This window comes from Hemiscyllium ocellatum, chromosome 10 (genome assembly GCF_020745735.1).
Source record: "Hemiscyllium ocellatum isolate sHemOce1 chromosome 10, sHemOce1.pat.X.cur, whole genome shotgun sequence".
In the NCBI taxonomy this organism is placed as follows: domain Eukaryota; kingdom Metazoa; phylum Chordata; class Chondrichthyes; order Orectolobiformes; family Hemiscylliidae; genus Hemiscyllium; species Hemiscyllium ocellatum.
Window position 1 is genome coordinate 102,389,523 of NC_083410.1, and position 16,581 is coordinate 102,406,103.

At 40.9% G+C, this 16,581-nt stretch overlaps 2 protein-coding genes across 2 annotated transcripts in view; both read left to right on the forward strand.

The window, feature by feature from the left end:
* Positions 1-7,496, forward strand: part of mcm8 (minichromosome maintenance 8 homologous recombination repair factor) — a 33,949-nt gene extending 26,453 nt beyond the window's left edge. The window contains exons 16-18 of the mRNA XM_060831820.1: positions 680-756; positions 4,939-5,128; positions 5,935-7,496. Coding sequence (XP_060687803.1) covers positions 680-756; positions 4,939-5,128; positions 5,935-6,027 — 360 coding nt within the window. The 3' untranslated portion in view covers positions 6,028-7,496. The remainder of the gene's footprint in view (positions 1-679; positions 757-4,938; positions 5,129-5,934) is intronic.
* A 2,303-nt stretch (positions 7,497-9,799) lies between these two features.
* crls1 (cardiolipin synthase 1) overlaps positions 9,800-16,581 on the forward strand; it is a 57,689-nt gene continuing 50,907 nt past the window's right edge. The window contains exon 1 of the mRNA XM_060831073.1: positions 9,800-10,322. Within this exon, the coding sequence (XP_060687056.1) occupies positions 10,002-10,322 (321 nt within the window). The 5' untranslated portion in view covers positions 9,800-10,001. The remainder of the gene's footprint in view (positions 10,323-16,581) is intronic.

The following is a 16,581-nucleotide window of genomic DNA, read 5'->3' on the forward strand; positions in this document are numbered from 1 at the left end:
TTGTTCTACCTTTACTCCATAGTAGCTGTCTGAGATTATGTCAGTCTGTTTGCAACCTTAGTATCTTGATCTGAAATGTACTTCTGATTTGTGCCATCACTAAGACTGTCAATTCTCAGCATATCTACTGCTGAATCATTTATTTATGCCTTTGTTACCTTTCTTCTTGTCTGTTTTAATGCTTTTAGTATTCTATCTTCCATAAACTTGAGATTATCTTAATTGAGAACAAGTCATTTTTTCCTCCTACATCACAACTGTGCTTGCTGCCTATATTAGCTCCTAGTCAAATAACATCTTTATTTTAGAAATCACTTCCTTGTTCTCAAATTCTTCCTTGGTCCTGACCCCGATTCCTCTATAATCTCCTCCTGTCCCACAATTGTCTATGATATCTGCATAGATTTAATTATGGTGTCTTGGGTGTTGCAAGTATATTCACTGCACTATTGGTGGCTTTATCCCTGAATTATGAGTCCCCTAAGCAGAAATACCATCCCTACACTTCTATGTCTCACTTTCCTCTTTGAAGATACTCCTCTAACTCTTTGGTTAGGCTTTTGTGGTCATCTCTGCTCATATTTGTTTCATAATGTTTCTGTGAACTGTTTGGGATAGTTTGATATTTAAAGATATATAAGTTATTCAAATAAAATTTCTGTTTTCTGTAATTTGAAAGGCAAGAGCAAAATTAGAACTCCGAGAAAATGCAACAAAAAGTGATGCAGAAGACGTTGTGGACATCATGAAACACAGGTAAAGAAGTTTTTCAAAATTATCTTAATTTAGTTAATGCATAATGAGAACTGGCAAATAAAAAGCATAAAGAACAAAACTTGCAAATCTACAACATAAGTACAAATAGTATATAATGAACACAGACTAATTGACTGAACACAGGAGGGTTTACAAGGAGGTAAGATATTTCAGTGGCATGCACATCATTTGGAGGGGAAATGGTACAAATCTTCACTTGATTAAGATTAGTTATTTTATTTGTGTAGCACTTATTGCAAATAAGTTCATTCTTAAAATCTACTTCAGGAACTTTTCCCCAACATTATTACTGAAAGAGTTTATCAGATAAGGAGGTATATACTTTTATGAAGTAAAGTGAAAATTTCTCCTATTTTACAGGCCAAAATGTTTTCTGGTGCCATGGGTCCAACAGGAAATTGCATATTTGAAGCAATAGTATTTGGCAAAAACCAGCTCATAATTCTCAATTCAAAAGCTTGCTTTGAGCGATTTTTGACAAAATTTGTAGCTTGGGTTGAAGTTCAGGTTGTAAGTTTGCTCGCTGAGCTGGCAGGTTTGTTATCAGACATTTCGTCACCATGTGAGGCAATATCATCAGTGAGCCTCCAGTGAAGCACTGGCGTTCTGTCACACTTTCTATTTATGTGTCTTGATCTCTTGAGGTAGGTGATTTCATTTCCAGAAATGGTATCACCCACCTTAAGAGACCAAGACACACAAATTGCAAGCAGGACAGAACACCAGTGCTTCACCAGAGGCTTACTGGTGACATTACTAAGCATGGTGACCAAATGTCTGACAACAAACCTGCCAGCTCAGCGAGCAAACTTACAACCTGCTTGCTTGGAGCTTCATGACAATTTGGAAAAGTCCGTCTGGATCATTATAATCCCAGTTGATGGTAATACTCAGAAAGTCTGATCCCAAAGTAAAGTCTGATTCAATAAATCAAGTTTAATTTTGGCATTTCTTACTGTGATGGTGAGTCACTCAACATATCCGGTGTTCTTTAATAAATGAATGCAAACTTATTATTCAGAAAAAAAAGAGATTTTTAAATTGCCAAAAAAGAGAAATTTTAAATGTATGTTTATTAGCATTAGGAGCAAAACAAAGTTTGACTAGTTTCCCAGCAATCTCCCTTATAGATAATCAATTCCAGTGAAGTGTTTCACTTAGCTTCACTCTGAATGGATTACTTAACTGACTCTTTGTAGTTTTGGTTACCTGACACTTATTTTCAGTTCTGATGACCTAAACTTCTTTTCAATTCTGACAGCTCTAAAACTTTTGTATAATCTCTGAATTAATAAACTAAAATCCTTTTGCTATGGTGGAATTGTTCTCCTAAACTGAACTCAAATCACAGGGGATTGTTGGTCTGCTTTCTGGCTGTCAAAATTGTTCAACTTTGTAAACACTTTATCAATTAACATCACAGGTATCTTGCTGGGCACTTAATTGAAATCATATATTTTCTCAGAAATTATGTCTTTAGTTCGCTGCGCCAAATGACTTCCCAATCTCTTTAAAAAGTCACCAGAACTGAAACCACAGATCTAGTTCACTTCTACTATAAAAGCCAAGTTCCAAATCATCATCAAATGTTTTATATGTGTATGCCTGTATCACTGTTAGTAATGGGATTTATCTGAATAGAGTCAGAGATGTATAGCATGGAAGCAGACCCTTCTGTCCAACTTGTCTGTGCCGACTAGATATCCTTAATTAATTTAGTCCCATTTGCCAGTATTTGGCCCATATCCCTCGGAACCCTTCCTATTCATATACCCATCCAGATGCCTTTTAAATGTTGTATTGTACCACCCTTCACCACTTCCTCTGGCAGTTCATTCCATACATGCACCACCCTCTGTGTGAAAAGGTTGTCCCTTAGAACCCTTTTAAATCTTTTCCCCTCCCCACCTCACCTTAAACCTATGTTGTCTAGTTTACAACTCCCTTAACCTGGGGGAAAGACCTTAGTTATTCACTCTATCCATGTCCCTAATGATTTTATAAACTTCTGTAAGGACACCCCTCAACCTCCAAAATTCCAGGGAAAATAGCTCTAGCTTATTCAGCCTCTCCACATAATTCAAATTCTCCAATCTTGGCAACATCATTGTAAATCTTTTTTGAACTGCCTCAAGTTTCACAGCATCTTTCCTATAGTAGGGAGACCACAATTTAATGCAGTATCCCAAAAATGGGCCTAACCAATGTGCTGAACAGCTACAACATTATCTCCCAACTCCTATACTCAATGCACTAACCAATAAATCAAGTGTTGAAAAGTGTGGTGTTGGAAAAGCGCAGCAGGCCAAGCAGCAACCGAGGAGCAGGAGAATCAATGTTTCGGGCATAAGACCTTCTTCAGAAATTCAGGAAGGGCTTATGCCCAAAACGTTGATTCTCCTGCTCCTCGGTTGCTCCTGGCCTGCTGCGCTTTTCTAGCATCACACCTTTCAACTCTGGTCTCCAGCATCTGCAGTTCTCATTTTCTCCTAGTTGATCTTAACCTACTGTGAATCCTCTTGCAAGGATGCCTACCTTGAAGAAGCTCTCCTCCTCCCTCTAAAACTCATTCCTGAAGAAGGGCTTATGCCCGAAACGTTGATTCTCATGCTCCTCAGATGCTGCCTGGCCTGCTGCGGTTTTCCAGCACCACACTTTTCAACTCTGGTCTCCAGTATCTGCAGTCCTCACTTTCTCCTAATAAATCAATTGTACCTAATGTCTCCTTCACTATCTTGTCTATCTGCGTCTCCACTTTCAAAGAACTATGAACCTACACTGCAAGGTCTGCCAAAGGTAGAAGACAGAGTGTGGTGGTGGAGGGTTGCTTTTCAGACTGGAGGCCTGTGACCCGCGGTATGCCACAAGATCAGTGCTAGGTCCACAAATTTTTGTCTTTTATGTAAATGATTTGGTTTTGAACATAGGAGGAACGGTTAGTAAGTTTGTAGATGACACCAAAATTGGTGGTGTAGTGGACAATGAATAAGATTACCTCAGAGTATAATGATCAGATGGGCCAAGGAGTGGCAGATGGAGTTAATTTAGATAAATGGAAATCTCACATTTTGGTAAGGCATATCAGGTCAGGACTTATACACTTAATGATAACATTTTGAAGAGTGTTGTCAAACAAAGAGACCTTGGAGTGTAGGTTCATGAGTCCTTGAACAATAGGGACAAGTTGAAAGGTTGCTGGAGTGGTATGAATGGTGCGCAGATCATCACATTAAATCCAGTGAAAAGGTCAGACTGTAAGATTAGAAAACATCATTCAATTGCTTCAGTTTTGTGAATCATTTCTATAGTGAACACTTTTCAAGAAATAATTCTTTCATGGAATATGAGTGTCACTGGCAGGGCCATAATTTGTTGTTCATCCCTAATCACTCTTGAACAGTTAAGAGTGAACCATGTTGCTTTGGGTCTGGAGTTACATGCAGGCCAGACTGGGTAAGGATGGCAGGTTTCCTTCCTTAAATTACATAAGTGAACCAGATGAAATTTTATAACAGTTGATGGATAGTTGTCATGGTAACCATACCAGCTCTCTCTTCCAGATTTTAATTGAATTTTAATTGCATCGGCTGTCATGGTGAAATTTGAACCAGTGTTCCAGAGCATAAATTTGGATCACTAATTCAGTGTCATCACCATTATGTCATTGTTTAGCAGATATGGAAGCATTACGTTTCTTTTGCTGCAGGCGTTAGGATTACTCAGCATTTTCTGGCTATCTTTTTATAATAATGGAATCTAATTCATTAGTATCCATTTCTACTGACACATTTCCTGTTGCAGCTGTAATGACATAGCTTGTTTCCACTATTACTCTTTATGCTAATGTGCTTTTGTTTAACTTATTTGCTTCTGGATTTTCAATTTGGTCTCCAATGTAGGTGGTAATATTCTTGCTTTTTGACATCTTCTAGTTCCATCTCTAATCCAGTAATACTATGCATTTCAACTTTAAATATTTTTGTTCATTTCTGTTCTTTTAAAATAAGTAAAATGTAATATTTGAGTACTCCAGAATTGAAAATGGAGGTTGATTACTTAGCCAAGTAAAAGTAAGCAAGAATCTTCTTCTTAACCTCATTCTGTCTCTTTCTTTAACTTACCTTTAATTGCTTTCATAAAACAAATATATTGCTTTAACAGCTTATTGGATACTTTCTCTGATGAGTTTGGAAGATTGGATTTTCAACGCTCACAACATGGTTCTGGTATGAGCAAACGGTCCCAGGCAAAAAGATTTGTGGCTGCTCTGAACAGGGTAGCAGAACAAACTTATAAGACTGTTTTTGAATTTCATCAACTCAAGCAATTAGCAAGAGAAATACAGATACAGGTAATTTGGAACTACTTCATTGCTAATTTAGAAGTACTTCATTGGCTATTAAGTGACTTTGAGTATTCTGAGATTGAGAATGGTATTTATGTAAATCCAAGTTTATCTAATTTTTCTTTCTTCCCTTTAATATTCTTGCTTTCTCTTGATTTCCCCTTCCATCATCCTCTATCCATATACTTGTGATCTCCTAACTTGGGTTCTTGTGTTTTCCCTGCTGCCTTGTCTCAAGTTCAATATCAAAGGTTTTGTAATTTTGGTCCAAGTCCAGAATGACCTCACTAAATTTCCCCAGTGCCCTTGTCCTCTTTAAAACACAGTCTCTAAGTCCATCTTTAAGGGTGGCATGGTGGCTCAGTGGTTAGCACTGTTGCCTCATAGCAGGGTTCGATTCCCACCTCGTGTGACTGTCTCATGTCTCCCCATGTCTGTGTGGATTTCCTCTGGGACTCTGGTTTCCTCCCCGTTAGGTGAATTGGCTTTGCTAAATTGTCCATAGGTTAGGTGCAGTAGTCAGGGGAAATATAGGGAAGGGGAATGGGGTCTGGGTGGGTTACTCTTTAGAGGGTCAGTGTAGACTTGTTGGGCCAAATAGCCCATTTCCGCACTGTAGGTAATCTAATCTAATTAATCTTTTGTACCTAGTCTTCAGTCACCTCTTGATAACTGTCTGTAGGCTCTGCAAGTTTTTCTTTATAAAGTACCTTGTACATTAAAGGTGTTATGTAATTGCACGTTGTTATAAGAATGCACCACACCACAGAAAATGTTTAAATTCAACTTTATTTCTGTGTTTAAATATGCAGGTGTCTGACTTTGAGGGATTTATCCATTCTTTGAATGACCAGGGCTACTTGTTAAAAAAGGGGCCAAGGCTTTATCAACTCCAGACTGTGTGATTGCTGATTGATCACAAAAATATCTTTGTACAGTTATGCTAACTCCCTTTAAAGGAGAGCAAAGGCAAGGAGAACTGCAATGAAATCTATCTTTGGTGATATTATCATTATGTTATAAATGTTTCAAGTTTCGAGTCAGTAAAATAGTATGAGATTGTTGAGCCATTTAATAATAATCTCTGGATAGAAGGTAGTGTTAACTTTTCAGGTTCAGGGACCTTTCTGATGTGAAGATTTGCAATGTTAACTCTGCTTTCTCTCCACAGACACTGCTAGACCTAAGTTTATCCAAAAAATTCTGTTCTTATTTCAGATATCCAGTGCGCACAGTTATTTATTTAATCATAATGCTAGATTTGAAAAAAATACTCAGGCTTTAAAAATGTAACTAGCCCATTCTAGCAAGATAGATGCACAAATTCGCTTAATTTCATAAAGTTTCGAAAGTGTTGATAGAAATAGTTAGTCCTCATTATTTCTCCAACCACATAAATAAAAGTAACTGTTGTATTCTAAATTTTGCTGTGTTTTCGAAAGATGGGCTTGAACCTACAGCCCATGTATTGCACATAACAAGTTTTGGTGTTGGCTGTAGTTTTGAAGAAAGAATACAAATCAATTCAGAAACATCAGAAGGAAGAAACAAATTGCAGTGCATTGTTTCTGTGTACTTTTCATCTTGTTGGTGCATTGCATCCCACTTGGAAAAATGGAGAATAAAAAGCTGACAGTTGTATAATGCGTTGGATGGAGTTAATTGAACCAGTGTGTGTGGATATACTATAATTGTGATTTTAAAATTGTACAATTCTGTCTTCATTTACTACTTGCTATTACCAAATTATTTTACTTAAGTTCTATAATGGAAACATCTTATGTAAACTTGCTACTTTATAGCTGCACCCTCTCAATGGTAGTATTATAGAATCTCTGCTGGTGGCAAGATGTGAATATATATGTTAATTTTACATAAGTTTACATCACAAACGCCAAACCTAAGAATTTATAATGGAAGAATGTTGATTTAAGTTTAAGATGAAAGAATTTTAATAATCATAGAAATGAATCAGAATAAAACCTGTTGGAGCTCTATTAATGTGTCTTTGTTGGGTATCTGAAATTCAAGGAATATCTTGGTCCCTAGGGTGCTTATTACCTTATCTGAATTTTATCTGTGCTTGTCACAAAAAACAATGTGGAAGTATTGGATTTCTGTGAATTTAAGGCATTATTAGTGGGGATAAGGACCTGCTCAAACCATCTGCACAGATGTGTAGTGAGAAGTTTTTGAAGAAAGATACTTTTCAGTCTATAAACATTGCTGTTAAATTAGTCTTTTTTTATTTTCGTGGGTTCTTGTGTTATTTAATAAGTGTTTTCTCAATTCTTTGTAGAAACTTTACTTCACATGTTCATGAAAAGTGTAATTTATGCTAAAAATCTGTAATTCTGTCATACATAAGTATTGAAATTTCTGTTAATGTAATACTCTGAAAATTGTAATGATAAATACTATCGAAATTTTATTTTTAAGCATTAAAAGAATAAATGCAATGTACATATCATTTTGTTTGTACTGATACCTGTATTAAGAATTTTATGCTTCATTTTTATTTGTCATGGTCTGTGTATTTTATTTTTATTCGTTCCTAGAATATGTTGTTGGTTATGCCAACATTTGTTACCCATCCAAATTTGTCTGGAAAATTGTACAGAGGATATCACCCAAATTTTGAATTGCGTCCAGAAATGAAGGAGTGTTGAAACGTTTGGTATTCAAGTAGCCCTTCATTACAGGTGACCCAGAATAACTGTGTAGCATGCAGTGCATTGGAGACATAAAATACTGGAAAACATCCGAATGTCTGGTCAATACCTGCAAATCAAATATTATAAAATAAACCCGGTTGCTTCAGCCCAGAGGTAGGATGCTGCCGGCAGTGATTGTAATGAGATCAGCTAGGTGGGCATCACAGAATGAGTACCCTAACTGAAGCTGTTAACATAGTCTAAGGAAGCTGGACCAGTTTCCAGTACTATGCATAAGTAAAATTAAAAATCTCACAACACCAGGTTATAGTCCAACAGGTTTATTTGAAAGTACTAACCTTCGGAGCACTGCTCCTTCATTGGGTGGCCAGTGAGGTAGGATCATAAGATAATTTATAGCACAAGATCATAGTGTCATGCAACTGATATGTATATTGCAGGTTTTGATTCATTAATATGTAAATCCCAGAACGGACTTTATATGCTCGTATTAAAAAGAGTTGATGTGCCACCCTTTTTCTTCTGTTGTTCAAATTGTTGCGAGAATCTGAAATGTGGCATTCTTGTGTTTTGTCTGTTTGAAGGCAAAATGGAAAGCTTTGGCAACGTGTGCTTAGGAAAAGAAGCTTTCCCTCCACCCCCACCATTACCACCACCAGTTCGGTGTCTTTCCTCATCTCTCCCCAAACCACAACTTCTCAGTAGCCCTGTCCTCCACGTTCTCCCTTCATCCATTTCATCACTTCTCCCATTTTATGCCCCCCAACCCCACTTTATACCTTCACTCCCAAACCCAACTTTGCCATCCATCACCCATTTCCCCCAACCCCCATATCCACATTGGCACTCATCCCCTGCATTCCCCCAACCCCCACTTTATGCTAGCTCCACAAACTTCCACTTTGCCAACCAATCCCTCATTCCCCCCTTTTTCCCCCAACTTCCACATTATGCCAACCCCCTTGCCACCCTTTTTCCCCTAACACCCACTTCCCCCAATAGTCCACTTTGTCACCAACCCCAACTTCTACTTTGCCACCCATTTCCTTCACACACCTATTTCCCCCTATACACCCCAACACTCATCTCCCCCACATGCATCTCCCCCCTGCACTGTGGCTCTTTGGTTAGCAATGCTGCCTCACAGCGCCAGGGACCTGGGTTTGATTCCAGCATCAGGCGACTGTGTGGAGTTTGCACATTCTCCCCGTGTCTGTGTGCGTTTCCTCCCCCAGTCCAAAGATGTGCAGGTTAGGTGAATTGGCCATGCTAAATTGTCCTTATTGTTCTGGGATGTATAGGTTAGATGCATTTGTCAGGAAAAGAAGATTAACACAGTAGGGGAATGTGTCTGGATGGGATTGATGTGGACTTGTTGGGCCAATGACCTGTTTCCACACTGTTTTCTTTGATCCTGCTCCACTCTGTCATCTCCACCACCCCGCGCCCATACCATCTCCCCCTTCTCCGCCACCCTGCACCCACCCCACCCCGCATCCATTTCCCACCCTGCCCTGTGCCCATATCCTTGCCCCATTTCCACCCCCCTGCCCTTTGAAACTTCTCTTCCCATTTAATGCCACCTCTCCTCCCCCCCCATGCCACCTCACCTCTCCTCTCCCCAATGCCACCTCTCCTCCCCCCCCATGCCACCTCACCTCTCCTCTCCCCCATGCCACACCTCTCCTCTCCCCAATGCCACCTCTCCTACCCACCCCTCCATACCACCTCTCCTCCCCACCCCTCCCATGCCACCTCTCCTCCCCACCCCTCCCATGCCACCTCTCCTCCCCACCCCTCCCATGCCACCTCTCCTCCCCACCCCACCTCTCCTCCCCACCCCTCCCATGCTACCTCTCCTCCCCACCCCCTCTCCTCCCATGCCACGTCTCCTCCCCCCCATGCCACCTCTCCTCCCCACCCCCATTTCCTCTCCTCCCCACCCCCCATGCCACCTCGCCTCCCCAAAGCGCACCCTGGTGGCCGCCTGCTGCCAGTACACCGGTGACTTTAAGAGGTTGGTTTGTGGCCGGCTAACAGCACGTGGCGGCCTTGCCCCTTTAAGCCGCAGTTGTTGTTGTCGTCGGTATCGGCTCGAGAGTCCGCCACCAAGAGATGGCTCCTCGGGCCTACCTGCGGAGGGGGGCCCAGGGCAGCGGCCGGGGCCGTTCGCAGTGACACCCCCCGCCCCTAGCCCCGGGGCCATGTTCCTGTGGAGAAGCCGCTGGGCGATCGGCAGGCGGGCGGCGGCGGCGGCGGCGCTGAGACCGCAGGCGGGGCCGGGGCCTCTCGGCTGGGCCCCGCGGCGGCCGTCGCTCTCCTTCCCTTGCCCCGGGCCCGGGAGGAGGTGCCTGGGCCTCGGCCTCGCCTGGTGGCCTCCAGCCCGAGTCCGGCGGAGGGAGGCCGTACCGAGCCCCGGGCTCGCCTGCAGCCGCCGCTATGGAGCCGCGAGGCCGGCGGCTAAAAGGGAGGCCGCGGATCCGTCCTCAGGGGCCGGTGAGGAGAGGGCGGCGTGTCCGGAGCTGGTAAGGAGGGAGTGTGGGCCCTCAGGGCTGGGGGCTCAGTGACCCCAGAGAGAGACTCACTCACTGACATTGTCTGCCTTTACATCCCCACCCCGTGTTTATTCAGGCTCGGCCATTAACACCACCCTGGACATCACATTCACTCCCTCAGGCATAAACTCAACCACACTCACTCATTCCCACCTTCATGCATCCACACAAACTCAGTCACTCTGTCTTTACCCTTACAATAATTCACTCTCTCACACTGTTGTCTTTGCTCTTACATCAGAACTCAAACATAAATTCAATCACATTTTTATCCTTGTTGTTATGAACACTTTCAGTCATGCTGTTGTTACACACACACACCCACTTAAAATTCAATCGTGTTGTCCTTGCTGTTATACACACTGGTGTTCAAAGTCAAATTCAATCACTCTGATGTCCTTGCTCTTATACATGCAGGCACTCACATATTTTAGTCACACTGCTGTTACACACCAGCATTCAATCATGCTGCTGTCCTGCTCTCTCTCTCTCATTCACATTCCTTCTCATTTCTTCCTCTCACACACCCAAACTCAACCATCCTTTATTGTCTGTCTCTGTCCCTCTTTGTCTGTCTTCCTCTCACTCACACACACACTTCCACACAAACTCATGCACATCTTTCTCCTCAACACTTTATTCTTACTCCCGCATATACACGTGCTCAACCAACCTTACTCTCTCATGTGGACTTGTACGTAAACTCAATCTCTCACACTTTCTCACAAGGACGCAGACAAAAACTCTTTCACACGTTTTCTCTCTCACTCTCCTTTGTGGACTCGTACACAAATTCAGTCGCACACATCATTTCTCTTTCTCTCACGAGTTCCATTCAGTCTATTGGCTTAGCAGCTGGTTTGCAAAGCAGAGTCATGCCAATACTGGGATTAATTCCTGGATCAGTTGAAGGATTCTCCTTCACACCTCTCTCCTTGCATAACACCACCATGTGTGTCTCTCTCTCTGATGCAAGAGCAGCCCTATGGTCTGTTAAGACTTTGGTAGCCATACGTTTTTGCATACACATCCTCTCTCACATTCATACACAAATTCAAAATACAAGTCCTCACTCACTCACGTTTTCATACAAAGCTCGTTTGCACTCGTACCTACTCTCTGTCTTGCTCATACATAAACTATTTCATGCATTCTCTCATACACATGCTTAGTCTTTCACATTCAGACACAGTCAATCACAAACATTCTCTCTTTCACCTGTTGTCATACACAATTTCAATCAGACAAGTCCTCACACTTGAACAATTAATCAAGTATTTGAGTACTATCACATATACAACCTCACTGTCAAACATAAATTACACGCACATCTTTTTTTCTTTCACAGATGCACGCAAACTGAAATGTCTTCATTCTTTCTTTTCTAACAAACTCAAACATGTCCTTACTTTCACTCTCACGTGCACTTATACAAACTCAGTCACACATGCCCTTACTCTCTGTTCGGCACATACTCACTCATTGAATCAAAGAACACTACAGCACGGAAGAGACTCTTCAGTCCATCAAGTCTGTACCACCAAAGCTCAACTAAGTCTATGCTAGTGTCACAGAGCTACGTAACACAGAAATAGGCCCTTCTGCCCAACTCGTCCATGCCAGCAAGGTTTCCTAAACTAAGCTCGACTCATTTGACCAGGTCTCTTTAAACCTTTGTTATCCAAGTATCTATCCAAACTTATTTTAAACGTTGTAATTGTACTTGCCTCTACCGCTTTCTCTGGCAGCTTGTTCCATATACACACCACTGTCTATGTGAAAAAGTTGTCCTCCCGTCCCTGTTAAATCTTTCCCCTCTGACCTTTAAACCTATACCCTCCAGTTTTGGACTCCTACCTTTGGAGAGAAGACCTTAGTTATCCACCTTATTTATGCTCCTCTTGATTTTATAAATCTCTATAAGGTCACCCCTCAGCATCCTATACTCCAGGAAAAAAACCGTCCCGGCCTAACCAGCCTCTATTTATAACTCAAACCCACCAGTCTAAGTAACACCCTTGTAAATCTTTTTTGCACCCTTTCCAGTTTAATAACTTCTTCCTATTGTAGGATGACCAGAATTGTATGTAGTACTCCAAATGTGGCCTCACCAATTTCTTGTACAGCTGTAACATTATGTCCCAATGCCTGTACTATATGTGAAGACCTAAGACCCCTCAAGATGGGCCTCTTGGTTCAAGATCGGTCAAAAGAATTGACAGATGCAGTCTATTCAAAAAGCAAGGGTCATTCGTTTATTGAATTAAGGTACCTTGACTCAATTCAATCCAGCAAGACTGATTTTGGAAGCAAGCGTGCCAAATGCCTCCTTGACCAACCTATCTACTTGTGATCCCACTTTCAAAGAACTGTGTACCCGACAATACTCCCCAGGGCCCGACCATTAATTGTCTACGTTCAAACCTGGTTTGTCTTGCCAAAATGCAACAATTCACATTTATCTGCATTAAATTCCATCTGCCATTCCTCAGCCCACTGTCCTAGTTGATCAAGAAACCATTGTACTCTTAGATAACCTTCTTAACTGTTCACTATATCACCAATTTTTCCATCATCTACAAACTTACTAATGATGTCTCCTATATTCTCAACAAATCATTTATCTCAATGACAAACCACAGTGGATCCTGTAACAATCCTTGCTGGTTATTAGCCTTCAGTCTGAACAACAACCATCTACTACCACCTTCTCTCCCCTACTGTCAAGCTAATCTTTGAATCCCATGTGATCTAACCTCATTAACCAGTCTACCATGCGATACCTTGTCGAAGATCTTTGCGAAAATATATGTAGATGATGTCTACTGCACTGCCCTCATCATTGCCTTGGTTTCTGTTTCAAAACACTCGATCAAAATTGAGAGATACAATTTCCCATACATAAAGTCATGCAGACCATCCCTAGTCAGTCCTTGCATTTCCAAATGCATGAAGATCCTGTCAGAATGTCAGAATCCTTCCAACAACTTACCACTGACATTAGGCTTACCTGTCTGTAGTTCCCTGGCATTCCATTGCAGCCTGTCTTAAATAATAGAGCAAACGTAGCCACCCTCCAATCTTCTGTCACCTCACCTATGGCTGTTGATGATAAAAAAAATCTTCTCTGGGGCCCTGCATTTTCTTCCAAGCTTTCTGTAATGTCATGGGATACACTTGATTAAGTCCTGGAGCTTTATCTACCTTTATGTATTTTAAGACCTCCAGCAACTCCTTGTCTGTAATGTGGACTCTTTTTTTTCAGAGCATCGAGGTGGGTTTTTACAACTTCTAGCTCCTGAGTTTGTCTTTTTTCATGGTAAATACTGATGAGAAATATTTATTTAGGATCTCAGCCACAGATGAACTTGCTGATCTTTAAGGGGCCCTACTTAGTCTTTTGCCCTTAATATAATTGTGGAATCTCTTTGGGTTTCCCCTTTTACCTTATTTTCCAAAGCTACCTCATGTCCCCATTAGTCCCACCTCCAACATCAGGCCCATAGCCTTGAATGTTATTATATACTAAATATTTATCCATGTACTTTTTAAAGGTTGTGAGGTTACCCATCTCCGCTACACTCCCAATCAATTATTTCCGATTCCCACCATCCTTTGGATGAATATAAAAATTTCCTCAAATCCTCTCTCAACCTCCTGCCTTACAACTTAAAATTTACACCCCCTTGTTATTGACCTTCTGACTAAGGGGAACAGCTGCTTTTCACTCTGTTCATGCCCCTCAATCTCATACACTTCTATCAGATTTCCCCCTTTAAACTTCTCTGCTCCAAAAAAAATGCACATTCACACAAACATGGCCACAAACATCCTTATTCTCACATTCGTATGCAATCTCAATTGCTCACTTGTTCATGTAACAGTAATGGATGTGGGTAGCATGTTTTCCCCTTTGGGAGATCTTAGAATTTGGGGTCATCATTTTAAAAATAAGGGGTTGCTGATTTGTGGCAGAGGTGGGAATTATTTTCTTTGTGCTAAGAGTCTTAGAAATTGTCATCTTCAAAGCTGTTCGAAACGCAATCTGAGTATTCTATAGACAATTAGCTGGTTTCTTGGTCAGGAAGTGAGATGGAAGGTTATCAGGATTAGGTGGAAAGGTGGAGTTCAGCTTGAATAATTAGGTCAGCCATGATTTTATTGAAGACTTGGGAAGCTGAGTGGCTGCCTCTTGCTCCTAATTCATATATTTAGAAAAACATTGTCTCCTGAAAACTCTTTATCCATTTCCCCTCATCAGGGGACACACATCTTCCTCCTCCCTTGATCTACCACACGTGTATACCCCTCTTCTTTGCAAATGCACCCTAGCTTTTACATGTATTCATACACTCAATCATATTCTTACATACTCTTTCTCAAACATAGATATCTGCTAGTCAGCCTGTTCAGAGATGTAATTACACAATTCTGGAGCCCCTGGGACTTGAGCCCAGGCCTTCTGGCTCAGAAATATACACTCTTATTCTGTAACATACTGATTGTCTCATAATCATAGACTCATCTTTCACCCTGTTGAGTTTCAATAATGCAAGATGCTACATTTATCGCATAAATTGAGACCATTACATTAGATGGTGAGAAATTGAGCTACCTTTGGGTTGCAGGCTCTGTACCATAACCACTTGGTTAATATGAACTTGGTTGACATTTCAAACCGGATGTAACGTCTGGTGTTTGCTGCTTTTGAAGTAAAGGAAGATCATATGGAGACACATAATGGAACCGTTGACTGAAATATTTCAAATTCATCTTCCGGCTAGGTTTGACTTCATTTGGAAAAACAAACTAAAGACTTTCTGAGAGCTGAGTTTTTCCATTGAGAAAAGAAGTGCACTTTTGACAGAGATGGCAGTCCTTTTGAATTTCCGCATCTGAATGTTGGAAGGCTCTGGTCATATTATTTGACCAGATGTTTGTCTGGTTCACTGGCTATCACTGAAGAAAAACTTCAGTGATATAGTTATATTGAAACAGCAGCTTGCATTTATGTTCACTTTTAATGTGGGAAAAGGCTTCATAGAAGCATAATCAGTCAAAATTGGACATTAAGCAGCAGAAGGTAGTGAATTATGAAGACAGGTGACCAGAAGCTTGGTGAAGACACCCAATTATAGGAAGGATATTATTTAGCTGGAGAGGGTTCAGAAGAGATTTACCAGGATATTGCGCGTATGGAAGGTTTGAGTTATAAAGAAAGGCTGGGACGTTTTTCACTGCAGTGTAGGAGGTTGAGAAGTGACCTTATGAAAATTTATAAGTTAATGAGTGGAATATATAGAGTTAATGGAAGTTGTCTTTTCCATAGGATGGGGGATTTCAAGATAAGGGGGTGACCAAGAGAGAGATTTTTAAGGAGAGAGAAGAGAGATTTAAAAAGGACATGAGGGGCACATTTGTAGCACACTGGATGGTTGGTGTGTGGAATGAATTACCAGAGGAAGTGGCAGATATGGGTACAATTACAACGTTTAAAAGACATTTTGGATAAGAACATGAATAGGAAAGGTTTGGAGGGGTATGGGCCAGGATCAGGCAGGGGGACGAGTTTAGTTTGGATTATGTTCAACATGGACTGATTGGACCGAAAGGTCTGTTTTTGTGCTGAATGAATCTGTAACAAGGTATGTTTTATGAAGAAGCTTAAATAAGGAGCTACAGAGATTTAAGGAGCAAAGTTGAGAGCTAAAAACCTAGACAATCTCATGCCACAGCCTCTAATGCATTGGGGATGCCCAAGAGATCAATATTGGAGGAAGACAGAGTTCTTGGGTTGCAGTGTTGTTTTTGGAAAGGATACGACAATGACTGTGTTTTAACATATACAGTTTAGAAATCAGAAATCTTAATTGAATATGAGGAAGCAAAAATGTGAAAGAAATTTCTGTAGACTGTACACACTGATGTTTTAATGTCAGTGTTATAAATGCAAGGACTATTAGCATTTTCCTGCAATGACACTGTCATTTTCCTGGAGCAGATATTATCTTGAAACCTTGTCTTTTGAGACTGGGGGGGGTCAATTAAAGGTCTTTATGAAGCTTGTCAAAAAGGTACAAAAGATGGTTTTGCAGGAGTGTTTAATAATGCTATTGCAAAATGTGAAATACTAACTTGTTTTTGTTACATCATTAAATTTTATTGTGGAAGTATGTGAAAGATACATGTCTATATCCATCCCCTTCCCCCCTAAACAAAATGAGGCTTT